The sequence below is a fragment of the Melanotaenia boesemani genome, chromosome 4, assembly GCF_017639745.1.
Source record: "Melanotaenia boesemani isolate fMelBoe1 chromosome 4, fMelBoe1.pri, whole genome shotgun sequence".
Lineage (NCBI taxonomy): Eukaryota > Metazoa > Chordata > Actinopteri > Atheriniformes > Melanotaeniidae > Melanotaenia > Melanotaenia boesemani.
Window position 1 is genome coordinate 40,552,891 of NC_055685.1, and position 27,288 is coordinate 40,580,178.

The window sequence follows — 27,288 nt, forward strand, 5'->3', positions numbered from 1 at the left end:
TGTTGTGAATTCTGCTGCTCTGTGAACCTCCTACACTTCCTCCCGTGCCCTGCTCTGCCAGGACAGATGATCTAAGAGGAGGATGAGGAGGGGGAGGAGGGGGAGCCCTGTATTTCTTGGTAGATGGTGGTCGCTGGGGTTCAGACCTGGATAGAGACATCCTTTTAAGACCTTGGGTGATGTGGAGAAGAGGGTCTGGTGAGGGGGGAGAGCTGGGAGTTGATCGCTTCTCTGCTGTGTCCTTCGCTCTTATCTGTACACTCATGTTTGGGTTTGCCGTCCCAACAGCATGACGCAAGTGTGCACCAAGTAATCTGCATCCAGTTAGATTTGGATGCACACCATCAGGTCTGAATCGCTCCTTACAGTTCCAAAAGATACTGAAGTTATCAATGAACTTTATCCCATGGGTGATACATGCGTTTGATAACCATGTGTTCAGGCCAAGAAGTCTACTGAAAAGTTCAATTCCTTTACCCGCTGTAGGAATGGGTCCTGAAATGTAAACATGGTGCTCCCAATTGACACAGTCTCTCCAACAGCAGAGAAAAGTCTTTTTTCAGGATCTCAGAGCCAATTTTCCTCCTCAGAACATCAAAAGACCCTGTGTGGACAATAGTCTTCATACCATCTGGATGTGAAGACAGAATGGTCGGCAACATCTCTGTCAGTTCCCTGACTGATGTATCAAAAAGTGTTAAATTTTCCATCTTTGCCATCCTCACATGCTGTGTTATGGAGTCCAAAATCAGAATTGTGTCTATTTGTTTTTGTGTGGAGGCGCCGATAGCTTCTCTAGTCCTCCTGTTTGTGGAATTTTGGCCTCTCCTCCTGGTCTGGTTAGCCCTGGGCTGAGTTTTAGGGCTATTTCTTGAATTTTGATATATCCTTTCATTACATTCATAATCATTCATTTTAATATGACTCAACACATCATATTTATTATGCAGTGAGACTTCAGGTGGTGGAGTGAGTGCTGGAGCTTTAAATTTCCTGCTGGATTTACCTCTGCGACGAACAACATCAGACCAGGTTCTGGCCGGGGTTGATGACTTTGGTCTGGCACCAACAGTGTTCCAGAAGGAGAGATCAGTCTGATGGTCCGGTTTGGGATTTTCCTCAGCTATTCCAATGTCATTTGAACACATCCAGGGAAGTGTATCAGCCAGGTCTGTAGCGGCAGACTCCACATTCGACATGCCTTCGCGTATGAAGATGTGACTAAATCCATTTGACAACTCAGTAGCATGTACAGAAGCTACTACAGAGTCAATAAATTCTTCATTCACACGAATGTCTTGCAGTGTTTCAATCCTCTTCTCCAGCTGTGTTATCCTCAAAGAAAGTTGCTCACACTCAGTGCAGCTCACTGATACTGCAGGGTTAGGAGACATCATTCCACTAGTTCTCCGATGGCAATCAACTAAATTTATCAAAAAAATATATTCGTTCCAGTGATTTATAAGTGACCAGGAGTCCTTGTTCCTAAATTTCTTGCCGGTAAAGATAAGAAAAAAGAAGAAAAAAAGAAGAAAAATGCAAGTAGAAAGGAGAGCAAAGCAGGAAGCGTCCGCACGGCAGCAAAGCAGGAAGCAGAAAAAAAAAAAAAAAAAAAAACCTGTTACCTCAACTCTGTGAGGTCCTTAAAAACACTCTGCTTTCTCAAGCTCAGGGTTTTTTTCTTTTTCAACCTGGAAGTGTCATGAACTCTCAAACGTAATCATTACTTTTTTTGTAACATTTTTTTTTTTTTTTTTTTTTTTTGAGACTTCCGGTTCAATGAGACGGTGAGCGGACAGGTGAACGGAGAGCTCCAGCAAAATTTTATAAAATTTACTTTAAAACGCCTAGTAAACTACCGACCTCTAAGCTTGTGTGAATATTTAATGTTCGGGCCAGTATTTCGGCGATCTTAGGTACAGCAATGAGCCATTCAAAACACAAACAACTGCTACTAACCCAAGCTCCGGTTACACGCGCTACAAGCACATCAGCTAAGCTAGCTACCACTGCAGCCACAATTACAGAGCCAGCAAGTAATGAGGACTTTTATGCAGATAACGGGAACCCTGTCACCAGGAAGGATCTCAAAACCTTACTAACTAAATGCACAACGTGAGAGTTTTAAGTCTGACCTGGCCATGCTGATAAAGGCCTCTACCGACTCCTTGAAATAGTCTGTCGACTCATTGGGAGCACAACTGGCCTTATTTGACAACCGCTTGTGTAAAAGTGAGGAACTGGTGAGCGAAAATTTTGGTAAAATCACAGATTTGGAGGCAGTTGTTAAAACTTTACAATCCTGGACAACAGTACTTCAGGACTGGGTAGAGGACCTAGAGAACTGATCCAGGCGTTCCAACTTGAGAATCATAAATGTTCCAGAGGGCAGCGAGAGGGACCAGGACCCAGTGAAGTTCGCAGTGGATATGATCATGGCTGTGACCGGCTCTGGAGTCTACGACAGGCCGCCGGAGATAGAACGAGCCCACCGCGCTCTCGGCCCCAGACCTGGCAAAGATGGCGCACTGAAATCAAGGGCCTTTATTATTAAATTCCTTCGTTACCAGGATAAAGAGAAAATGTTGAGGTGGGCCAGACTGCATACCTTGGAATACCTTGGCATGGAGCTTCGTGTTTACCCGGACATCAGTACAACTCTGGCCAAGAAGCGTGCAGCGTTTAATGGCGTTAAAAACGCTCTATATCAAAAGGGAATTAAATTCCGTCTATTATACCCTGCACGTCTTCGTGTTTCGTTTGGAAACGAGACTCATTACTTTGACTCTGCAGAGTCAGCCCGGACATTTTTGGATCAACGCATTGCCTCTGCAATATGAGGGAAGTAAACTCTGAATCCTACATACATGCTTTAATAAATGGCTATTTAACAAGACAAATAGATCAAGTTGGTTGAATGAATGTTAGCTGTTGGTTTCCATCATAGGCCCTTATAAAGTAAAAACTAGGCTATATTTCCATTTTATTACTATTATTATTATTATCATCCTAACAATGCCTGCAAACGCTCAAATCAGTCTATTGAGGCTTACATGTTCTTTTTTCGGTGCTAGGTTGACATTCGATTGTTTGGGAGCTCTCTAGTCCTCTTTTCAGTCCCAAAATCAAGTTTATGAATTGGGCTCGATTTCTCTCACGGAAGTGATTTTTGGGGATCTGCTGCTTGTCCAATTGTTATGAACAAGCTTAAGATTTTTGTGTTAACCTTCTTTTATTTTTATTTTCTGAAAGTTTTTTTCTTTTTGGGGTACTGGGTCCTACAGACTGTTTATTTTTTTTGCTATTTTTGTTTATCTGTTTTTTACATACTTAAAACAATGCTCACTTTCTATGTATCACAATAATATTATAAACTAGACCAATGAGGACACTGCTTTAAGATTTGTTTCTTGGAATGTTAAATGGTCCAGTGAAAAGAGGCAAAGTATTTTCACATCTAAAACACCTTAAAACCAACATAGCATTTCTACAAGAAACACATTTAATGATAAAGGATCATCATAGGTTAAAGGCATCATGGGTCGGTCAAGCCTTCCACTCTAACTTTAATAGTAAATCGAGAGGGACTGCCATTCTAATCCACAAAAGAATAAAGTTTGTACCCCAAAAAATCACTACCGACACTCAAGGCCGGTTTATCATAATTTCAGACTCAATAATGTAGAGATAGGGCTCGTTAACTTGTATGCCCCTAACTGGGACGATGAAGCATACTTTCAAAAAATAATTTCACTTCTTCCTGACTTAAATGTCCATCGTCTCATTTTAGGGGGTGATTTAAATTGTACAATGAATCAATCACTAGATAAATCATCCTCTAAACATAATCCTCCTAACAAAATGGCTAAATCTATTACTTCTTTTATGAACCAGATAGATAGATAGATAGATAGATAGATAGATACTTTATTGATCCCGAGGGAAATTCAAGCATCCAGTAGCATATACATACATCAAAGGTTAGTACTTGACATTAGGGGTTAGTACTTAAGCATAACTAGACTAATTTAAAATTAAATAGAGGCAACGGTAGATAAAGAAGACCATTATTATGGTCTATGTACATATATACTGTACAGGTGATCAAGTATGTACATATGTTGACGGTGGTAGCCAAACAAGGTGCATGAGTGAAAAAGTGCAGGATGTGCAAAAACTGCTGAGACAGTGTTTACAGAATGGGATAAGAGCAAATGTGCTTCCAAATGAGAAAAAGGCACATGTCCATAAAAACTATTCAGACTATGGTAGTGGTTGTGACCCCTGCGCCCTCAGCGAGATGTTGTACAGCCGGATGGCCCGGGGTACGAAAGAGTTTTTGAGTCTGTTGGTGGAGCAGGTCAGGGACAGTAGTCTGGGGCTGAACACACTCCTCTGCCTGCTCAGAGTTCTGTGCAGAGGGTGAGAGGAGGAGTCCAGGATGGTCAGGATCTTGTCCAAGGTCCTCTTTTCTGCCACTGAGACCAAAGAGTCCAGCTCTGTGCCCACCACAGATCCTGCCCTTCGGATCACTCTGTCCAGCCATGCTGCGTCCCTTTTCTTTATGCTGCCTCCCCAGCACACCACAGCATAGAAAAGGACACTGGCCACCACAGTCTGGTAGAACATCAGCAGCAGTTTCTTGCAGATGTTGAAGGACCTCAGCCTCCTTAGAAAGTACAGACAGCTCTGTCCTTTCTTGTGGATGGCGTTGATGGTCTCTGACCAGTCCAGTCTGTCATCCAGCTGCAGTCCCAGGTACTTATATGAACTGACCGACTCCACCTCCACACCCTCTATGGAGACGGGCCTCAGGTCTGATCTGTTCCTCCTGAAGTCCACCACCAGCTCCTTGGTTTTGGAAGTGTTCAGCTTCAGGTGGTTCGCCCTGCACCAGCCAACAAAGTCTTCCACCAAACTCCTGTACTCCTCCTCCTGTCCATCCTTAATACATCCAACTATGGCAGTGTCATCCGAGTACTTCTGCATGTGGCAGAGCTCAGACTCATACTGGAAGTCTGATGTGTAGATTGTGAACAGGACAGGGGAGAGCACAGTGCCCTGTGGTGCTCCGGTGCTGCTGACCACAGTGTCAGATGTGCAGCCACCCAGCCTAATGTACTGTGGTCTCTCTGAGAGGTAGTCCACAATCCAGGAGACCAGATGTGAGTCCGTTCCCATGTTATGCAGCTTGTCTCTCAGAAGAGTGGGCTGGATGGTGTTGAAGGCGCTGGAGAAGTCGAAGAACATGACCCTCACAGCGCCGCTGCCACTGTCCAAGTGAGTGTGTGCCCGGTGAAGGAGGTACAGGATGGCGTCATCCACCCCCACCTTTGCCTGGTAGGCAAACTGCAGGGGGTCCTGGGCGTGTTGAACCTGGGGTTTGAGGTGGTGGAGCATCAGCCGTTCCAGGGTCTTCATCACATGTGATGTTAGAGCCACCGGCCTGAAGTCTTCTGGTTGACTCGCGTGTGGCTTCTTGGGGACTGGGACGAGACAGGATGTCTTCCACAGGGTTGGAACTTTCCCCAGACTGACGCTCATGTTGAAGACCCGCTGGAGGGGGTCACCCAGCTCAGCAGCACAGGCCTTGAGTAATCTCGGGCACAACCAAGTAGGAGGGATGGACCCATGGCGTTTCCTTTACCCTAATGAAAAACAGTTTTCATTCTATTCCCCTGTCCATAAAACATTTACAAGAATTGATTATTTCTTTATTGATAATGCTTTTCTTCCCGGTGTTAAAAATGCCGAGTATTCTAGTATAGTGATCTCTGACCATGCTCCTGTAATTCTCGACCTCAGAGTCTCAATATTCCAAAAAACACCTCCACCTTGGAGAATGAACTGTTTATTGTTGAATGATGATAAATTTTGTGAATCAATCTCTAAGATGATCGATGAGTTTCTCTTAAATAATAATTCAGACTCTATTTCTACATCCCTTCTTTGGGAAACTCTAAAAGTTGTTGTCCGAGGAGAAATAATATTGTTTTCATTAAGGCAGAACAAACTAAGAAAACAAAAATTGGATCAGCTTTTGAAGAATATTAAACAAGTGGAGAATAAGTTAATCACTGTGCCAAATCCTACACTGGAGAAAGAAAGACTAAATTTGCAGCTGGAATATAACCTAATGTCAACTTCAGAGACTGAAAAACTTATTTTACCCTCATGTGGTTTTCAATATGAGCATGGTGAAAAGGCAGGGCCTTGTCTAGCGCACAAGATTAAAAATCAAGCAACAGTACGTCAAATTAAAGGTATTAAAACTCCCTCAGGGGAGTGTGCCTCTGCTCCATCCGCTATCAATGAGGCCTTCACTTCATTTTACTCTAAGCTGTATACGTCGGAATTTCCTTAACAGGATTTAGATATGTCTAATTTTTTTGATACCCTGACATTGCCATCCATTACTGATAGCGAAATATTTAAATTGGAACAACCATTAGATATTTGTGAAATAACTAAAGTAATTTCTCTAATGCAAAGTGGAAAGGCTCCAGGGCCAGATGGCTATCCTATTGAATTCTACAAAAAATTCTCAAATAAATTGGTTCCTCTCTTATTGAAAATGTATAATGAATCCTGAATCAGGGTTCCCTTCCTCAAACCCTTACTGAAGCTTCCATATTCTTGACACTAAAACCAGGTAAAGACGAAACTGATTGTAATTCCTATCTCCCTATTTCTTTACTAAATAATGATTATAAAATCTTAGCTAAACTTTTATCTTTACGTCTGGAACCAATAATGCCAAATACTATATCGAATGACCAAACAGGTTTTATGAAGAATCGTCACTCTTTCTCAAATATTCGTAGACTTCTGGATATATTAATGTCTCCCGCATCCACAGAGACACCAGAAATAGTGGTCTCTCTGGATGCGGAGAAGGCTTTTGATTGGGGGGAGTGGAGGTACATACTGGAGGTGTTGAAAAGGTTTCACTTTGGTCCTAAATATATAAAGTGGATTAGTCTTCTATATACATCACCACGGGCATCTGTGAGTACAAATGGGATTCACTCACGTTACTTTACACTTAGTAGAGGAACACGACAAGGGTGTCCTTTAAGTCCACTTCTGTTTGCTTTAAGAACTGAACCCTTGTCTATTTCTCTGAATTTCTCAGTATAATCTGGAACATAAAGTATCATTATATGCGGATGATTTATTATTATTTATTTCTGATCCAATCACTTCTATTCCCCAAATTATAGATTTATTAAAAAGATTCGGTGTTTTCTCCGGGTACAAATTAAATCTAATAAAGAGTGAGTGTTTCCCAGTAAATAATTTGGCCTCTCCGATTCCCAGTCACTTATTTCAATTTAAACTATGTAAACAAAGCTTTAAGTATCTGGGTATAAATATTTGCTCAAAAATCTCTGATCTTTATAAGTATAATTTTCTTCCATTAATTTCTAAACTTAAGGTGGATTTAGATAAATGAAACAACTTACATCTAGCGATAGCTGGTAGAGTTAATTGTATAAAAATGAATGTACTTCCGTGCTTTTTATACCTTTTTCAATGTTTACCTGTATTCCTCACCAACAGCTTTTTTCGACAGATAGATGGATTAATTTCATCCTTCATATGGGGAGGAGGTAAACCTCCACGGATCAGGAAATGATTTTTACAAAGACAAACATCAGCAGGTGGACTAGCTTTACCTAATATTAAACATTATTATTGGGCTGCCAATATACATAAAATATGTTTTTTAATCCATGAACATACACTCAGTTGGTGCGAAATGGAAACAAAATCTTGTTCCACTTCTTTCTTGTCCATATTGACAACTAAGATGCCTATCCAACCATCTCAGTTCTCATCCAATCCGGTTGTTATCTCAACTCTAAAAATCTGGCTTCAGTTTAGATCTTTTTTCAAACTTAATGAATTATCTCAAAGTCCTATATATAATAACCATCTTTTTCTCCAAGTAATGATACAGCCTTTCTTCTATGGAAGAGTCTAGGGTTGGTGAAAGTAAAAGACCTTTATGTTAATAATGTCTTTGCTAGTAACATATAACATGTCATGGGGCTGACGGGTTTGGACTCAGAAGAAGACTCAGAATCCCAGGGATGGGTTACAAACATTTATTGGTGTACAATGGATAGAATGTGCAATCCTGGTCTTCTAAGGTCTGGGTTCTGTGGATATAGGAGACAGGTGTTAGAAGGCAGGGAGCGGCAGGTGACAGTGCGCAATAGTGTTGCTGACGTACCAGCAGCGTGAGATCCAGCGGGCGAGGGAGGATTATCTCAGGATCTGAGCCGAGGGAATCCAGGGGGGAATCCGCTGTGTGATGTGGGAGAAGCTGCTGAGCAGAAGAGAGGTTAGAAGCTGGATAATAACCCACAGGTCGGACTGCCGACCAGGATGACAGCGTGGGTCAGAGAATCCTCGTAGGGGTGAGGGAAGTAGTCCGTGATCCGTTATCTAAGTCCAATAATCAATTCCAGAGGTCCGAGAGCCAGGAGATCCAAACAAAGACAAGCAGAGTACCAGACAGGGGGCAGGCAGAGGCAGAATCCAAATCCAGGTGACCGGGTCAACAACGGACAGGCAGAGAAATCAGGGCTGGAAACGTACAGGGAAAAACCAAGACGATCTGGCGACTAAGAGATGAAACTGGCAGGTATATAAAGCGCTCAGCGCAGGTGGAGCGCATCAGCAATCAAGCCAGATTGCGGGAAGGATGCCTTCAGGGTAGCTGGGAAAACCGGGCTCTGTACCACGGAGCATGACAATAACCTGCTTTTTCCTAGTATATCTCCTAACACAATTATAGATAAACTATTTGACTTGTCTTTAGACCAAAAAAGCTTTATGTCTAAAATATACTGTTTAATATCAGATCTTACAAACGAATGTCTGGAGAAAATAAAAAAGCAATGGGAAGTAGAATTGAGTCAAAATTTAACTGAGGACAAGTGGAAGGGTGTACTGTCTTGGGTAAATGGCAGCACCTCTTGTTGCAGACTCAATTTAATACAATTTAAGATTGTTCATTGTGCTTATCTCACTAACTCTAGACTCTCAAAAATATATTCTAATGTCACAGATAAATGTAATAGATGTCAAATGTCACCTGCTAATGTGACACACATGTTCTGGTCTTGCTCTCGCCTCAGGAATTACTGGGCTGTTATTTTCAAACATATTACAAATGCGCTGAAAGTTGCACTGAAACCATCTGCTGCATCAGCAATTTTTGGAATTTTGTTCAATAGTAAATTGTATAAGAGACATGAAATGGATATTATTGCCTTTTCAACTTTAATAGCTAGAAGAAGAATACTCTTAGAATGGAAGTTATCCGTTGCCCCAAACCGTCTCAATGGTTACAGGACCTCATGTTCTTTCTTGACTCAGAAAAGATCAAGTATGATCTGAGAGGCCAACCCTCCAAATTTGAAGCAATACAGGGCTCTATGATACAGTACACACAAAATCTTAAAACACTATAACTTTGTGTTACAGTGTTTGTGTCAGTGCAAATTTCATATATTTCATTTTTTCTTGTTGGTGGTGTTGTTTTTTTTTTTTTTTTTTTTTTTTTTTGTGGCTGTTAGATGTGACATGTCCATGATGTTTTGGTTGTAACTTTGATCACACAACCTGGTCCTTGGGTGTATTGGTCTTACAAATACACCCTGTGAGACAAATACACTAAGGCACTACTTTGTGAGCACAAAATATATATTTGTGTAAAAGCAGATCTATTCATGTATATTAGGTAGGCCCAGGGGAGAGTGGGAGAGTGGGAGGGTGGCAGGGTGGATGGTGGGGATTGCTTTAAAAGTATACTCAAAATATTCTGCTTTAAAATAACATGTGGTAATCATTAAAAAACTAAAATAAAGATGACAAAAAAAAACATTTATTTTTTTTTTCAAACATTCAACCTTGACAACATATATATTTAAACACCCATTTTAACTACAAATTATCCACACTTTTAGTATATTACTTATTTCAACATACTATTTATATAAATTTAACTTCACCATAGTAACTGAATGCTAATCCGGCATTTTTTATCATGAACTTCCCATGAGAGGAATAAAATAGAATAAATATAACTGATATTTATAAGGATATTACACTTAAAAGAAAAGAACATAATATTGTACCTTCATTGATTTATTTACCCAGAAATAAAACTTTGTGCCAAAGTAAAATCAATTAGTCTCATTTAGTAAAATGTAAATAATTAATTAAAAAAACCTTTAGTAAGTATTTTTTTAATCAGGTGTGAGGGCTTTCACTCAATGTGAGATGTTCACTTACTCAGAAAATAAATAATGTATTGATCGACTAATATAGTTTAAAATGATTCTGTGAACATCCATCAACATCTGAACTGAGTTTTTGGGAAGCCAACATTACATTTAATTAATCCTGTTGTTAAACAATCATAAACAATCTGAACTTCCTGTCTTGCCTGTTGGCAGGTGTTTGACAGCTCACACCTGCATGTTAAATCGGTCCCTGTGAATTCCTGGTGTTCAGGGTCTCCTGCAGCACCACCATCCGGACAAACATGAAGACAAGGTCAGAGTCCGTTTGATGTGAAACTGAAGTAGAATCTTCTTCTGACAAATATTTCAACTCGGTAACAAACAGAAAGTTTCCCAGTTTGACCAGCAATTACACCAGTGATCTGAAGAGGAAGGAAAAAGCAGCTCCTAAAGCCAAACCCAGTGACAGGAAGAAGGCCATGATGGCTCCTGCGGTTTCGGCTTCATGAGGAAGAACGTTTCTGTGGAAAAACACACTTCATATCAATGACATAAAACATTTATATTCTGAAACAAACTGATTAAATGATTCTATTCTATCAGTGGGATGCACTAGAGCAGACACGGTTCTGACCAACCAGAGACTGGCATTACTGACATAGGTCTGGTCAGGATTGCCGGTTCAGACTTTTCCAAACTATTCATCAAATATATTTTCCAAATCCTGGGGTCTGTACTTGTCATGGTGTCATGTGACTGTTGTGACGAGTCATTTATCAGCTGTTATTTCTGGGCTTGGCCAACCTGATGGACTCACCATATCGGCCATGCCCCCATCATCTGATGGTCTATGGAGGAGAGTCTCGGCAGTGTGATAGCATTGAAGCCCTCTCATCCTGTTTGATTGTGTCCTTGGAATAATAGCTGATAAACGACATGTCACAACAGCCACATGACAATGTAAGGACGCCAGTCAAAGCATGTCGAGATTAAAACAAACATCTACAAGTTGAACTTTGTCTGAAAGAAGATCACGCCCCTCCAGGTCTCACTGTCATTGCCCACGTGAGCATTGAAGTCCCCCAGCAGAACGAGAGAGTCCCTGGAAGGAGTGCTCTCCAACACCCCCTCCAAGGACTCCAAAAATGGTGGGTACGCGGAACTATTGTTTGATGTATAAGCACAAATAACAGCTAAGAGCCATCCCCCCACCTGAAGGCATAGAAAAGGCTACCGGTTCGTCCACCAGGGTAAACCCCAACATACAGACCCCACGTTGGTAGCAATGAGCATGCCCACACCTGCTCGTTGTCTCTCACTGGGAGGAACTCCAGAATGAAAGAGGGTCCAGCCCTTCTCAAGGACAGTGGTTTCAGAGCCCAAGCCATGCGTTGAGGTAAGTCCAACTATATCTCGCTGTAACCGCTCAACCTCACACACCAGCTCATGCTTCTTCCCACCAGAGGTGACATTCCATGTCCCTAGAGCTAGTTTCTGCAGCTGAGCATCAGACCGGCAGGGTTCCCGCCTCTGGCAGCTGCCCAGCTCACACTGCACCCAACCCCTAGGCCCCTCCTGCAGGTAATGAGAACAGAGGAGGGGAGGCCTATGTCACCCTTTCAGGTCAAGCCTGACTGGGCTCCATGGGCAAAGGCCCGGCCACCAGGTGCTCACCTCAGAGTCACAACAAACATATTTGTCATAATTGCTGCTCTGCAGTGGTCACTGGCCTTCAGGAACCACCACTTCCTCAACAAGCTCATCTGTTCCACCTGCCCTAATTACTTACTCTCCCCACCCGGTCCCCACCCTACTTAAACACTCTCCAATCTCTGCTTCCCTGCCAGATGGTCAACATTGCTTACCCTGTTGATATCCAGCATTTGTCTCTCATTTCTAGATTCCTGTTACCGACCTTACTACTTCTCCTCGATTTCCCTGTGCCTGATTCCCTGTTGGATTTTCACCTGCCTATTGCCTGTTCTGAATTTCGACTCATGTTTGGACTGACCACTGAGCCTTGCCTGTCTCTGATAAGTAGTCTGGTTTCTGCCTTCTTTTGAATGACCCTGCCTGTCTGATTACTACTCTTCTGGATTGTTGGATTTTCTCTATTCATGTCTGGAGCCCTTTTCAGGATCCTGTACCCCACAGTGTTTTAGGAACTTGTCGCCACTCTATGCTGGACTGTTTCTGGATTCTGACCTGGATTCCCCAGTTTCAATAAATCTATTCCTTGTTTAAAAAGTCCTTCATTTTGTGTGTGTGTGTCTGTGTGTGTGTGTATGTGTGTGTGTGGCTGAATTTCTGGGTCCCCCATGACGACTCATTACACATATTCATGTTTATGTGACTCTAAACTTTTGGTCAGAGACTTTCTACAAGTTATTGACTCTTTTAATGTGACACAGTCTGTTTATCTGTTAAAAGACACATACTGCACTTTAAATCTTGTGTTTTCTCTGCTGTTTATTATTCTGTTCTTCCCAGCCTGATGGATTGTTGCACTGTTAGTGCTGAAGACTTTTCTGACCTATTTATCTCTTCATGCATGGGTATATTGGACTCTATTGCTCCATTCACAACCAGGAGCTCTAAATCTGGTTGGATGATTCCATCTGTGTGCTCAGATGTTTGTACAGGCATGCAGAGAGACAATGGAAAAAGGATCAATTTCAGGTCTCTTTTGGGACATTGAGGGGTTGCCTCTTCAACTATCAGACTACTGTTAAATTTGCTAAAATGCACTATATTTCAAACCTGGTGTCAAGTAAGAGCCACAAACCCAAGTTCTTTTTAGCTCTCTGAATCATTTAAGTCCTCATATGTAGTACCTTCATTCTCACTATGCAAAAATGTTCTTAGTTTTTTTTACTGGCAAGATTGCTGCCATAGGGTCTTTATCCCCTCCCTCTGGTCTGAATCCTGCTGTCCCACTGGAGGGCTCAGTTGTCTTTGAGCGGTTCAAGCAGGTGTCACTATCTGAACTCTTAAATCTGGTTTTTCACTTAAATCCTTCTTTTTGCCCCCTTGACAGCTCTCACCCTGTGCTAATTAAAAGTACTTTTAGCTCCACTGGCCTGCTATTTTGTTCTTGATTAATTCCTGCCTGTCTTCAGGCTGTGTCCCAACCACTTTTAAGCATGCTCTTGTGCAGCCTTTTTTTTTTTTTTTTTTTAAAGAAACCTAATTTGGATCCTTCAGTTCTTACCAACTACAGGCCAATTTCTAACTTTGACTTTCTATCAAAAGAGTTTGAGAAAACAGTGCACATGCAATTGCAGGCTCACTTAGATTTGAATAAAGTTTTAGAAAAATTTCTGTCTGGTTTTAAGTCCCTCTACAGCACTGAAATGTCACTTTTAAACATTTTGATTGCCTTCTTTTAACTACTGATTCTGGAAGTCCTGCTATCCTGGTTCTTTTAGACTTAACTGCTGCATTGGACACAATGTACCACCAAATTCTCCTGACACGCTTGCAGCAATGTGTTAGTATCGGAGGATATGTCCTGCACTGGTTCCAGTCTTTCTGTGTTCATCTGGAGGAGTATTCCTCAGCTGTAGCCCCTCTCACTTGTGGGGTCCCATAAGGGTCCATTTTGGGTCCACTATTCTTTTCCTTGTAACAACAGGGATACTCTCTGACTAATTTCCTCAGTTGCTTGAAAATGTAAAAGTTAGAATGGAATTAAATTTCTCCATTTAAATGACGAGAAAATTGAAATTGTGGTCTTGTGGTGCTGTAAGTGCTCTTAGTCTGCTTACTTCACACTGTTGAACCCATGTGAAAAATCTTGGTGTAATCATTGATAGCTTGTTTAACTTCTACCGGCAGGTCAGTTCAGTTCAGTTTAAAAGCATCTTCTTTCATTTGAGGCTGCTTGGGAAGATAAAGCCCTACCTGCCTAAGTAAGACCTAGAAAAAGTACTCCACCTGCTCATCATGTCTTGCTTAGATTACTGTAACTAACCCCCTGTATCATGGCCTTGATCAATCATCTTTGCACTGACTGCAGCTCGCTCAGAATGCAGCTTCTCAGTTGCTTACAGGGAGGAGGCGACGTGATCACAGTGCACGTGTTCTGCTACTTTGCATTGGCTTCCCGTTAGTTTTAGGACTCTATACAAAATTTTATCACCTGTTTTTAAAGCCTTAAACTGTTTGGCTCCCTTGTATCTGTCAGAGCTGCTGCACCAGCATGTTCCAACCAGGGCTTGGAGGTCTTCTACACAGCTCCTTCTCAAGGTCCTGTCTCCTAGGCTCAAATCCAGGTCTGGTAGAGCTTTTTCAGTTGCCACTCCAAAGTTGTGGAACAGTGTGCAGTTTCACATTAGAGCATTCAAGTCTGGTTCTGGTTTTCAGCCCTTGCTCAAACCCATTTCTTTGCACTGGCTTTTGAACATAGTCGAGCTTGACATTTGCTTGCTTTTATTTTTTATTCCAGTTTTATGTCATTTGTTTTTTTTTAATACTTATTTTTACTGTTAGTGCTTTATGTTGTAGTTGTTTTATTGTTTAGCACTTTGGACAACTGGCATTGCAGTAAATGTGTTATATAAATACGGTGAACTTGAATATCCGTGTTCCACCTTGAGGCTCCAGATCTGGGCAAGGGAAACCTGGATCTATTGTTTTTATCCATCATAGGGGTCTGTTGAGCTCTGCTTTGTCTCATCCCTTCCCTAAAGATCTGTTTGCTATGGGTGACCCTACCAGGGGCATAAAGCCCCCTACAACATAGCTCCTAGGATCTTCAGGACGCACAAACTCCTCCACCTCGATAAAATGAAGGTTCAGTGAGGAACTATTCTATTCTATTCTATTCTATTCTATTCTATTCTACAGTCATTTAGCAGATGCTTTTATCCAAAGCGACTTACATTTGAGAGTAAGAACAATACAAGCATGAATTCAAACAAGATGGGACGTCATAATTAAGTGATAGTCAGACTGCATTGAGTCCAGTTGGACCCAGCTGCTGTCATTTAGTGCTAGAGGCAGTGCATATATATATATATATATATATATATATATATATATATATATATATATTATTTATTTTTTTTTTTAAGTCATTTTGTTTAAATACAAGATCACCATTTCATCACACAATATCAACTTGGGCACAAGTGCACACAGCTTCTTCAGTACTTGGTTGAGCCAAAGAGCTGAGTCTTTAGCTTGCTCTTAAAAGTGGATAAGGACTCTGCGGATCGGACAGAGTTTGGTAGATCGTTCCACCACTGGGGAACAACAGAGGAGAAGAGTCTAGCTACTGATGTGGCGCCACCTTGTGGTGGGAGTACTAGGCGTCTTTCACTGGCAGAGCGTAACTGTGGAGAGGGAGTGTAGCTCTGGATTAAGGAGCGGAGGTAGACCGGAGCCGTTTGGATTATTGTTTTGTAAGCCAGAAGCAGAGCTTTAAATCTGATGCGCTGCAACTGGAAGCCAGTGGAGAGCGATTAGCAGCGGAGTGACATGAGCTCTTTTGGGCTGGTTGAAGACCAGACGTGCTGCTGCATTCTGGATCATCTGCAGAGGTTTAACTGAGCATGCAGGCAGGCCAGCCAGTAAGGACTTGCAGTAGTCAATGCGTGAAATGACCAGAGCCTGGACCAGGAGCTGGGCAGGTAGGGTCTGATCCTCCTGATGTTGTAGAGAGCAAATCGGCAAGATCGAGCAACCGAGGCAACATGGTCCTTAAAGGTCAGCTGGTTGTCTACCATGACACCAAGATTCCTGGTAGAAGACGTAGGCACAAGCGTGATGGAGTCAAGCTGCACACTTATCTGTGGCGGTAAGGAAGGATTGGCTGGAAAGACAATAAGCTCGGTCTTGGACAGATTTAGCTGAAGGTGACGATCCTTCATCCATGCGGAGATATCAGCAACATGCTGATATTCACATTGAGACGGTTGTGTCGTCAGGTGGGAAAGAAAGGAAAAGCTGAGTGTCATCTGCATAGCAGTGGTAGGAGAAACCATGAGAGCTAATGATGCACCGAGTGAGGAGGTGTATAGTGAAAAGAGAAGAGGGTCAAGTACCGAGCACTGAGGCACCCCTGTTGTCAGCCCATGTGATCTGGACATTCCCCCTCGCCAAGATACTTTGAATGATCACCCTGTGAGGTAGGATGTAAACCACGAGAGGACAGATCCTGAGATGCCAAGCTCCGAGAGTATGGAGAACAGTATATGATGGTTGACCGTGTCAAAGGCAGCAGACAGGTCCAGCAGTATAAGGACTGAGGATTGACCAGCGGATCTGGCAACCCGTAGGGAATCAGTAACTGACAGGAGAGCAGTTTCAGTAGAGCGGCCTTGCCTATAGCCAGACTGATATGGATCTAACAGGTTGTTGTCTTGGAGGAACTGTGAGACCTGACTGAAGACGGCCCGCTCTAGTAATTTAGACATGAATGGGAGCAGTGAGACCGGCCAGTAGTTTCCAACCTGGGCTGGGTTGAGTGTGGGTTTCTTCAGCAGCGGGGGAACCCGAGCTTGCTTGAAGGAGAAGGAAAGACACCTGATTTAAGAGAGGAGGTGATAATATGGGTTACTGCAGGTTTGATTGTAGGTAAAATGCTCTGCAGGATGTCAGAGGGAAGAGGATCAAGAGGACAGGTCGTGGGTTTTGAGCTGACTAGAAGTTTAGAGACTTGGTCCTCATTTAGAGAGCAGAAAGAGCAGAGTGAGGCACCAGTAGCTGGTTTGGTAAGGCTGAGTTGGTCAGGCTCATTGAATTGGTTACTGATGGTAGCAACCTTTTCAGTGAAGTAGGAAGCAAACATTTCTGCAGTCAGCACAGTGGGAGGCTGAGCAGGTGGTGGAGATAGAAGAGAGTTAAACACCATGAACATGTCGTGTGTTGGGAGCATTGCGGATCTTGTTCTGATAAAAGGCTATCTTGGCCGCCTTTAGGCTGGATGTGAAAGTTTCAGGTTTTTGCTGGTACTCAGACAAGTCAGTGTGCTCTTTTGATTTGTGCCACTTTCTTTCTGCAGCCCTGAGTCCAGCTCTGTGCTCCCTTAGAGCCTCTGTGAGCCATGGGCTAAGAGGGTTTTGTCTAGCTGGTTATGACACCAGAGGACAGAGTTTGTCCAGAGAGGAGGCGAGAGAGGAGCAGAGTGTTTCTGTAGCCTCATTAACAGACAGTAAGGAGAAGGCTGAGTGGGAAGGGAGGGTAGAGTAAACCTCATCAGAAAGCTGTGTCGGTCTGAGGGATCTCAAGTTTCTGTGGTAGGACACCATTTTTGGAGCCGCTTGATTGACATGAGGAAGGAAGACAGAGAATTTAACCAGGAAGTGGTCTGAGAGATGCAGCGGGGTGATGGACAGGTTGGCTGTGGAGCAGTTTCTGGTCAGCACCAAGTCAAGATATTACCAGCTTTGTGTGTTGGAGGAGTCTGAACCAGTTTGAGATTGAAAGAGTAGATGAGAGCCAGAAAGTCAGTTGCCTGTGGTTTGCCAATGTGAATGTTCATGTCTCCCATTACAATTAGTGGTGTGCCATCATCAGGGATGTCAGAGAGAATCATGTCCATTTCAGAGACAAACTCATCTATACTGCCACCCAGAGGCGGTAAATGACCAGAATGTATGCAGTGATGGGTGTAGGGACCTTTACTGCGTGATACTCAGGTGATGAGCAGGTAGCCATAGGACGGAGAGGTAAAGTTCCACTTTGTAGAAATAAGAAAGCCCGTTCCACCTCCTTGTCCAGCTGAGCGAGGTGTTTGGGTAAATTCTGCATTGACAGAAAGGACAGCTGGTGTAGCTGTGTTTTCTGGACAGATCCAGGTTTCAGTCAGGGCTAGGACCTGAATGACAGAAACATTTATCAATGAACTGATAAATTCTGTTTTGTTCACTGCAGACTGACAGTTCCAGAGACCAAAGGTAACAGAGGGTGTGGCTGACGTGTGTGCCATTGGAAAGGACAAGTTTTGCGGTGTGTATGGGTGACACGTCTTGGTCTGTACCCATATCTGACAGGGATGGTTTGAAGCACATTGTGTGTTAATATAGTTGTGAAGAGGTTTTAGCTCGTGCCCTTGCTCGGTAGACTTGCAGGTCTTTACCCTTTGTGGTCTTGACCCGACATGGGTTGACACAATGGCTGACGCCTCGCTGACGCTTCAGCGCACCATGTGTGGTAAAGTACCTGGAGCTGACACAGCTGAGCTCACTTTGCTTGATTGCAACCGGCTGAAACCGCCTCTATCTGCTTTGCCCTGAGCAGTACACGGTGGGTGTGACCCGCGTCACGGCCTCAACTGGTTGAAGAGAGAAGGTGCTAAGGACAGAGCCCCACACCAGCAATGTAAACAAGAACCCGAAACCAAGACAGAAACTCAAGCAGTAACTCACTGAACTGACTGGACCAACCCTGACTGAAATCAGTGCTTGTTCTGCTGAAGTTAAACAAATTCTCTCTTTTATATGGGATTTTCCTCAAAATCACCGCCTCTATCTGCTTTGCCCTGAGCAGTACACAGTGGGTGTGACCCACGTCACAGCCTCAACTGGTTGTAAAGAACTAAACTAAACTAATCAAATGTTATAACTAATCAATATAATCAATGGTTATGTGTTCTCACTTTGGTCCGTAGCACATGCAGAGACTCGCCAGGTATCCATTACTGAAGGCGAAGAGAATCATGAAGATGATGAAGAAGCTGTCGTGGTCAAAGAAGACGGGAAGATGGAAACGAGGCTGAACGTTACACATCATGAAGAGAGGGACGAAGACGAGACGGCAGACGATGGACACAGGAAGTATCAGACTGTCCTTTCCTGGCTGGAAACACAAACACCCATCAGTTCAGTAGCTATTTATTGATTAAACAGGCGTCCTCAGAAACTTACCCACATACAGATTGCTGTTAAACTCCGTCCACTCCAGTCACACAAGTTAAACAGCAAAAAGCAGCTGACGGGGATGAAGTACAGGTCTGTGAATCCAACACAACAAAACGTTATCAACAAAATAAACATCTTCTGTACGCTGACTTCCTGTTTACATAGAAGAAAAAACTCCATTAGCAGGTGGATTGTGTAATGTAACAGCCCCACAGAAGAAGACCCACTGACCCCAGGAACCACCACCAGCCAGAGTGGACTTGGTGTCAGCAGTGATGGCGGGAAATGTGCCGATGGTGACGGTGAAGGTGAAGCAGACCGACAGAGCCAAGACCCAGATCTGAGGATCAACGGTCACAGACAGCCAAGGGTTAAACAGGAAGTCAGGGTTTGGTTTGTCCCTTCAGGGCTATTGTACAAACATATAGTTTAGCACTATGGAAAGTCTCATTCTGGCTGAAATATGAGTTCTATTATTTATCAGTTATTAATAATCATGTATCAGTTTTTAATTATCAATCATAATTTTTTGTAATAATTAGCAATTATGAGTGATCAATAATCATTTATTAATAATCAGTTATTAATCATCAAAAATTGGTTACTATTTATCATTTATTTATTTTAAGTTAATAATTATCAGTTATCAGTTACTAATTCAATCAATTTTCAGAATGGTAACTGATGAAGACTTCAAATTGATGAAGAAGAAGTTGTTTATTCAAAAGTCAATAAAAATACATTAATTGTTTCTGACCTTCTTGAAGATCTTGATCATGGAGATGTTATGCTGTCCCCTTTGATCAGCTGCTGAATCTTTTATCTCTAAAATAATAATAGCAGCAGAATTTATCAATAATCAATTGATTATTTATCACTACAATCCTGTCAGAACACAAAGTTGTTGTAATGAATGTTTACCTGAGCTCATCAAACTGATGGAGTTCTGCTCATTGTCTGATCTCTCCTGATAAAACTGGAAAAACTCCTGAAAACACATATTGATCACATGATCAATCTCATGATCAGTCCCACGATCATTGATTCATGGTTTTGATGTTTGGGTCAGACTGTAGTTTCTTCCTGCCTATTCTGACACAGGGCTTCAAAGGTATTTAAAAAAATATATAGTACCTGATAGTACTTGAGAGTACTTGCATATTACCTGGATAGTACCTGATAGCAGGTTAGGACAAAAATATTATATAACAACCCAAATGCATGTGTGAAGACCAATGACCAAACTTCTCCAAGCTTCTATTTGCAGCGAGGCACCAGACAGGGCTGTCTGCTTTCTCCATCACTTTTAACTATTTCTATTGACCCTTAGCAGCTGCTATTAAACAAAATAAAGAGATTAAAGGAATCCATGCCAAAAATATAGAACATAAGATAAGTCTGTATGCTGATGATGTATTACTTTTCCTCCAGAACTCACCAACATCTCTCCCCCAGACAATCACACTTATTAACACATTCTCATCAATATCTGACTACTCTATTAACTGGTCTAAGACTATTGTTATGCCCATTAACTGTGACCTACAAAACACACCCAATACTACAATACAGTCTGGAAACATTAGATATCTATACATAAGAATTTCCCCCAGGTTATCAGAGCTAAACAAAGCTAAATTATGTTCAGCTACTTAAAGCAATAGAGGATGATCTCTCACGGTGTAGGCGCTTACCCATATCACTCATGGGGAGGGTGGCCACAGTTAAAATGATGGTTCTACCTAAAAATGATGGTTCTACCTAAAGTCAACTACCTGTTTTCAATGATACCCAAAAAACCATCCTCCAGCTGGTTTAAGTCACTGGACTCACATATATCTAATTTTTTTATGGAAAAACAAGCCATCACGTATCAGTCTAAAAACTTTACAACAGACTAAAGATAAAGGTGGATTGGAGCTACCCAACTTTAATCACTATTTCTTAGCTAACAAGCTGCAATATATCTCGAAATGGTGTCATGCTCTGTGGTACAGCTCCCGGTTTTCCCAGCTGTCCTGAATGCACCTCCTTTCCACCCTCACTGATTGCTGATGCGCTCCACCTGCGCCGAACCCTTTATTTACCTGCCAGTGACAACTCACCCCTGCCAGATCGTCTCGGTTTCACCCTGCACGTATCCAGCCTCTGTTCCCAGTCTGTTTCCCCGTATTACCTGTCTGTCTGCCTGCCTGTTGCCGACCCTTTATTCCTGCACCTGGACTTTTCATCTCTGCCCGCTCCCTGTTAACTCAGCCTTGTCTGTCTGCCTGCCCGTTGCCGACTCTGTATTTCGTTACCTGGATATTTGCCTCAGCCCGCTCCCTGACTGGTAACTCTGCCTTTGATTAATTATTCGATTCCCTTGATACTGACCTCTGGATTGCTCTCTGGACTTTGCCTTTAGATCACAGACTTGGCTTTTCCGCTCTGTCAGTATTCACGGAAGAACCTGCCGCAGCCTTCCATCACCCGGACTCTCTAATAACCATCAGTACCTGTATTCTGCTGCACTTTTGTTATCTGTTAAATAAAACTCCGTCACCTTTCCCTGGGGTTCTGATATTTTATGAGTCCACATTCCTGGTACGTGACAAATGGCTTAAACCTAGCGGTCTGGATGAACCATGGTTAGATGTAGAGCAAGCATTGTGTGAGGATCTGGTTATCTCTGACCTGCCATTCATCAGCTCAACCATCAAAACACATAAGTGGTTTAAAAGCATCAACATCAGTTCATTGTTAATGGCTTGGTGGGAATTTCTAAAAATAACTAATTCTTCACTTTTTTTTCATTTTGTGATGTTGTGGATTCTGCAAGGTGAAGTACACTCACGGGTGCTCCACATCTGACACTCTCCTGCTGTGGATTGATGCACCAGAGGTCAGAATTAAACCATGGTGCAGCTGGAACATGGCGCACATGCACCCGGTGGAAATTGGGGTAAGTGTCTTCTTCAGCTTAGTGGAGTTTGTTGAACAACTGACACCTTACTGCCACCAAGTGGTGGGAAGCTGCATTGCAACTGAGCTTCTCATGGATTACAGTGGTATGAAGTTACACAGTCCCGCAGCCCCCGCACTACAAGATGTTTTTGTGGCCCTCTAGGTGGCACCTGAGGTCCAAGCATGGGCCATGGCCCCATGGTTGAGAATCAGACTTTATTTTATGTGTTTTGCTCATGTGCTCTGAGACCTGATGAGGGACATCATCTGCAAAATACCTGTTACGCTAACCTATTTACCCATGTTTGTTAATGTGCAATATATTCCTTTTCAAATAAACTGCTCAAAAAAACATAAAGGGAACACTTAAACAACACAATGTTACTCCAATTCAATCACACTTCTGTGAAATCAAACTGTCCACTTAGGAAGCAACACTGATTGACAATTAATTTCACATGCTGTTGTGCAAATGGAACAGACAACATGTGGAAATTATAGGCAATTCGCAACACACCCCTATAAAGGAGGTTCTGCAGGTGGTGACCACAGACCAAGTCTCAGTTCCTGCTTTCTGGCTGTTGTGTTGGTGACTTTTGAATGCTGGCGGTGCTTTCACTCTAGTGGTAGCATGAGACGGAGTCTACAACCCACACAAGTGGCTCAGGTAGTGCAGCTCATCCAGGATGGCTCATCAATGCGAGCTGTGGCCAGAAGGTTTGCTGTGTCTGTCAGCATTGTGTCCAGAGCATGGAGGCGCTACCAGGAGACAGGCCAGTACATCAGGAGACGTGGAGGAGGCTGTAGGAGGCAACAACCCAGCAGCAGGATGCTTCCTCCACATTTGTGCAAGGAGGAACAGGAGGAGCACTGCCAGAGCCCTGCAACATGACCTCCAGCAGGCCACAGATGAGCTTGTGTCTGCTCAAATGGGCAGAAACAGACTCCATGAGGGTGGTATGAGGGTCCAACGTCCACAGCTGGGGGTTGTGCTTACAGCCCAACACTGTGCAGGACGTTTGGCATTTGTCAGAGAAAACACCAAGATTGGCAACTTGGCCACTGGCGCCCTGTGTTCTTCACAGATAAAAGCAGGTTCACACTGAGCACATGTGGCAGATGTGACAGAGTTTGGAGACGCCGTGGAGAACGTTCTGCTGCCTGAACGTCCTCCAGCATGACCGGTTTGGCAGTGGGTCAGTAATGGCGTGGGGTGGCATTTCTTTGGGGGGCCACACAGCCCTCCATGTGCTCGCCAGTGGTAGCCTGACTGCCATTAGGTACCGAGATGAGATCCTCAGACCCCTTGTGAGACAACATGCTGGTACGGTTGACCCTGGATTGAGCACATCTGGGACATCATGTTTCACTCCATCCACCAACACCACGTTGCACCACAGACTGTCCAGGAGTTGGTGGATAATTTAGTCCAGGTCTGGGAAGAGATCCCTCAGGATACAATTCGCCACCTCATCAGGAGCATGGCCAGGCGTTGTAGGGAGGTCCTACAGGCACGTGGAGGCCACACACACTACTGAGCCTCATTCTGACTTGTTTTAAGGACATTACATCAAAGCTGTATCAGCCTGTAGTTGTTTTTCCACTTTAAGTTTGAGTGTGATTCCAAATCCAGATCTCCACAGGTTAATAAATTTGATTTCCATTGATAATTTTCGTGTGATTTTCTTGTCAGCACATTCAACTATGTAAAGAACAACGTGTTTAATAAGAAGATTTTTTTTCATTCAGATCTAGGCTGTGTTATGTTAGTGTTCCCTTTACTATTTTGAGCACTGTTGCTCAAAGCAGCAAAGTTGTTACTGAATGATGACAAAAAGCTATGATTTTAAACAAACAGATGAGTTCACCTGCAGCAGGTGATGTTAGAGTTACCAGTTTAGGCAGCAGGATGTAGGAAAGGATGGAGAGAAAAATAACAACACAGGCTGTGATGAAATAGCCAAACGCTGCAGCCTGGATTTCAGAACCACCTACAGCAGAGAGAAGAAGAGGTTTTAAAAAAAACTTGAAAAAGTCAGAGTTTGCTACTAAGCATCTTTGAAGTATAATGTTTACAGAAAAATATTAGATGAGTTTATAAAATTCTGGTTTCTCTGACTCAGCGGGAAAGCAGAAAAGATTATTATACAAATAATAACAATAACCCTTTTAGCTGCTCATGGCTTCAACTTTTTAACTTTTTTTCAGGGCAAGACATCTTTTTTACTCCTGAGATTATTTTTTTTTCCTTTAAGGGCTTCTAACTCTCACATCAACATTTAAACTGATATTTATGTTGATAAATTCTGTTTCTTGATGAATAATCATTTATGTTGATTATTTATTTTTTTTACACTGTTGTCATACTATACCAGACTGTTATGACAACTTAATTTCCCCTCTGGGAAGAATCAATCAATCAATCAATCAATCAATCAATCAATCAATCAATCAATCAATCTATCTATCTATCTATCTATCTATCTATCTATCTATCTATCTATCTATCTATCTATCTATCTATCTATCTATCTATCTATCTATCTATCTATGTGTCTGTCTGTCTGTCTGTGTAAATGATTAGTTATTGCCATGTTATTAATCTGACTTGTGATAGCGCAGATCATGGCCGAGGCTGCGAAGGTTCCAGCTAGTCCCTGACCGCTCATGATGGGAGTCGTGTACGAAGCTGGCAGCAAGCCAGCCATCCCAAACAGACTACCTTGCAGCACCGCTCCGAAGGCTGTAAATGAACAAACAGATAAACAGACTGCATTGAGGCTGTAAACAAACAAATGAACAAACTGCAGAAGAAAGCAAAAACTCACAGTTTATGATGATGATCTTCACCATGGTAACAGAGAAAAAGGGCAGCGGTTCTAGAGGAACTTTGACAAGGATGGTAGTGACAATGAAGATGAACATGATGATGAGGAGGCTGCCCATTACACGGAGACGCTGAGGAATACTTACAGGAGAAGAATATAAAGAAGACAAAGAAGAAGAGGATAAAGATTTGGACACATTTAATGAATTTAAGATAAGATAATCCTTTATTGTCCCACAGGAGTGAAATTTTGGTGCTACAGCTGCTAAAGTGATAGGGAAAAACCAGTGTAAAAACAGCGTTAGAGAGAGAGAGAGAAAAACGTGCAGAACAAAAATTATATTAAAAAAATCTACATAGAAGTCTGCATGAAGATCTTTATAGAAATCTGTATAAAAATCTATTTAGAAATCTGTGAAAAAATCTATATAAAAGTCAGTATAAAAATCTACATAAAATTCTGTATAAAAATCTACATGGAAGTCTGTATAAAAAGCTACATAGAATTCATATAAAAATCTATATAGAAATCTGTTTAAATATCTATATAGAAGTCTGTATAAAAATCTACATATAAGTTGTATAAAAATCTATATAGAAATCTGTATAAAAATCTACAGTATATAGAAGTCTTTATAAAAATCTACATAGAAGTTTGTATAAAATCTACATGGATGTCTGTATAAACATCTATATAGAAATCTATAAAAATCTGCATAGAAATCTGTATAAAAATCTACATAGAAGTCTGTATAAAAGCATACATACAGAATGAGTTTACAGTAAAAATACTACACGCCTGTGTGCGTTATTAGTTCCCGTTGTGGCTTTGTAGTGACTGGCAACAGGGCAGATTGTAGAGTCTGACAGCCGTAGGAAGGATGGACCTGTGGTATCTCTACCTCACACTGCAGTGAAGCAGCCTGTCCCTGAAGGAGCTGCTCAGTGTTTTTAGAAAGTCCTTCATGGGGTGGGACCCTTCCTCCATCAGAGACGAACATTTAGCCATCATTCTCCTCTCTGTCACCACCTCCACCAGATCAAGAGTGCATCCCAGGACAGAGCTGGCCTTCTTAACCAGCTTGTTTAGTCTCTTCTTGTCAGCAGTCGAGATGCTGCTGCCCCAGATGACCACACCATAATAGATGGCTGATGCCACTACTGAGTCAAAACAGGATCTCAGCAGTGTCCCCTGCATGCCAAAAGATCTGAGTCTCCTTAGGAGATACAGCCTACTCTGTCCTTTCTTGTACAGGCTTTAGTGTTCTCTGACAAGTCTAGTTTGTTGTTTAGGTGAAAACCCAGGTACCTATAAGATGTCATCCTCTCCATGGCCATTCCCTGGATGTTCACCTGTGCCGGAGGAGAATGTTCACACCTGCGGAAATCCACCATCAGATCTTTGGTTTTCCCTGCAATGATCTGGAGGCGGTTCTGCTGACACCAGCACACAAAACCCTGGATCAGTTCTCTGTCGTCTCCGTCTGCGATGAGGCCGACGACTGCAGAGTCATCTGAGAACTTTTGTTGGTGGCAGTTTGCGGAATTGTGTGTGAAGTCTGCAGTGTAGATGGTGAAGAGGAAGGGAGCCAGAACTGTTTCCTGTGGGGCCCCGTGCTGCAGATCACCCTGTCGGACTCACAATCTCAAGTCCTTACATACTTTGGTCGGTTGGTGTAGTAGTCATCCATGTTGTGGGATGGAGGTCTACCACTGTGACTTCCAACTTGTCTCTCAGAACCGTGGGCTGTATGGTGTTGAAGGCACTGGAGAAATAAAAAACCATGATTCTCACGGTGCTCCCAGCCTTTTCCAGATGGGAGAGGGATCTCTGTAGGAGGTAGATGACCACGTCATCCATCCCAACACCGGGCTGATAGGCCAACTCTAGCAGGTCTATTGATGAGCTCACTAGAGGCCGGAGATGGGCAAGAACCAGCCTCTCTAAGGTCTTCACCAGATGGGATGTCAGTGCCACCGGCCTGTAGCTGTTGGGGTACTTTGGGTTTGGAGTCTTTAGAACCAGTACCACGCAGGATGTTTTCCACAGTTGTGGAACTCCTCCCAGTTTCAGGCTCTGGTTGAACATGTGACCTACTATTCCACACAGCTGGCCTGCACAGGTCTTGAGAAGCCTTGAGTTGATTCCATCTGGACCTGCAGCCTTTCTTGCCTTGATCCTCCTGAGCTCTTTCTTCACCTAGAATGTTGTGAGGGACAGGTTGGTGCAGGAGGCTGTATGCAAGAGGTTGTAGGAGGAGGGGTGGAGGCTGGACAGGAAGTGTAGGAGATGTGCAGGGTGGCTGTGGGCTGAGGTTGGTGGTAAGGGAGGTGGGGGAAGGGGAGGAGCTGTATACAGGTGGGGCAGATGATTTATGGGTGATGGGTGGAT

At 42.8% G+C, this 27,288-nt stretch overlaps 1 protein-coding gene across 1 annotated transcript in view; it reads right to left on the reverse strand.

Moving 5' to 3' along the window:
• Positions 1–9,892: 9,892 nt before the first annotated feature.
• The window catches only part of LOC121638106 (equilibrative nucleoside transporter 1-like), a 29,016-nt gene continuing 11,620 nt past the window's right edge, over positions 9,893–27,288 (reverse strand). Inside the window, exons 5-13 of the mRNA XM_041982590.1 lie at positions 24,898–25,037; positions 24,678–24,812; positions 23,963–24,060; positions 20,045–20,111; positions 19,881–19,948; positions 19,355–19,463; positions 19,130–19,215; positions 18,862–19,061; positions 9,893–10,780 (exon numbers count right to left, since the gene is read on the reverse strand). Coding sequence (XP_041838524.1) covers positions 10,669–10,780; positions 18,862–19,061; positions 19,130–19,215; positions 19,355–19,463; positions 19,881–19,948; positions 20,045–20,111; positions 23,963–24,060; positions 24,678–24,812; positions 24,898–25,037 — 1,015 coding nt within the window. The 3' untranslated portion in view covers positions 9,893–10,668. The remainder of the gene's footprint in view (positions 10,781–18,861; positions 19,062–19,129; positions 19,216–19,354; positions 19,464–19,880; positions 19,949–20,044; positions 20,112–23,962; positions 24,061–24,677; positions 24,813–24,897; positions 25,038–27,288) is intronic.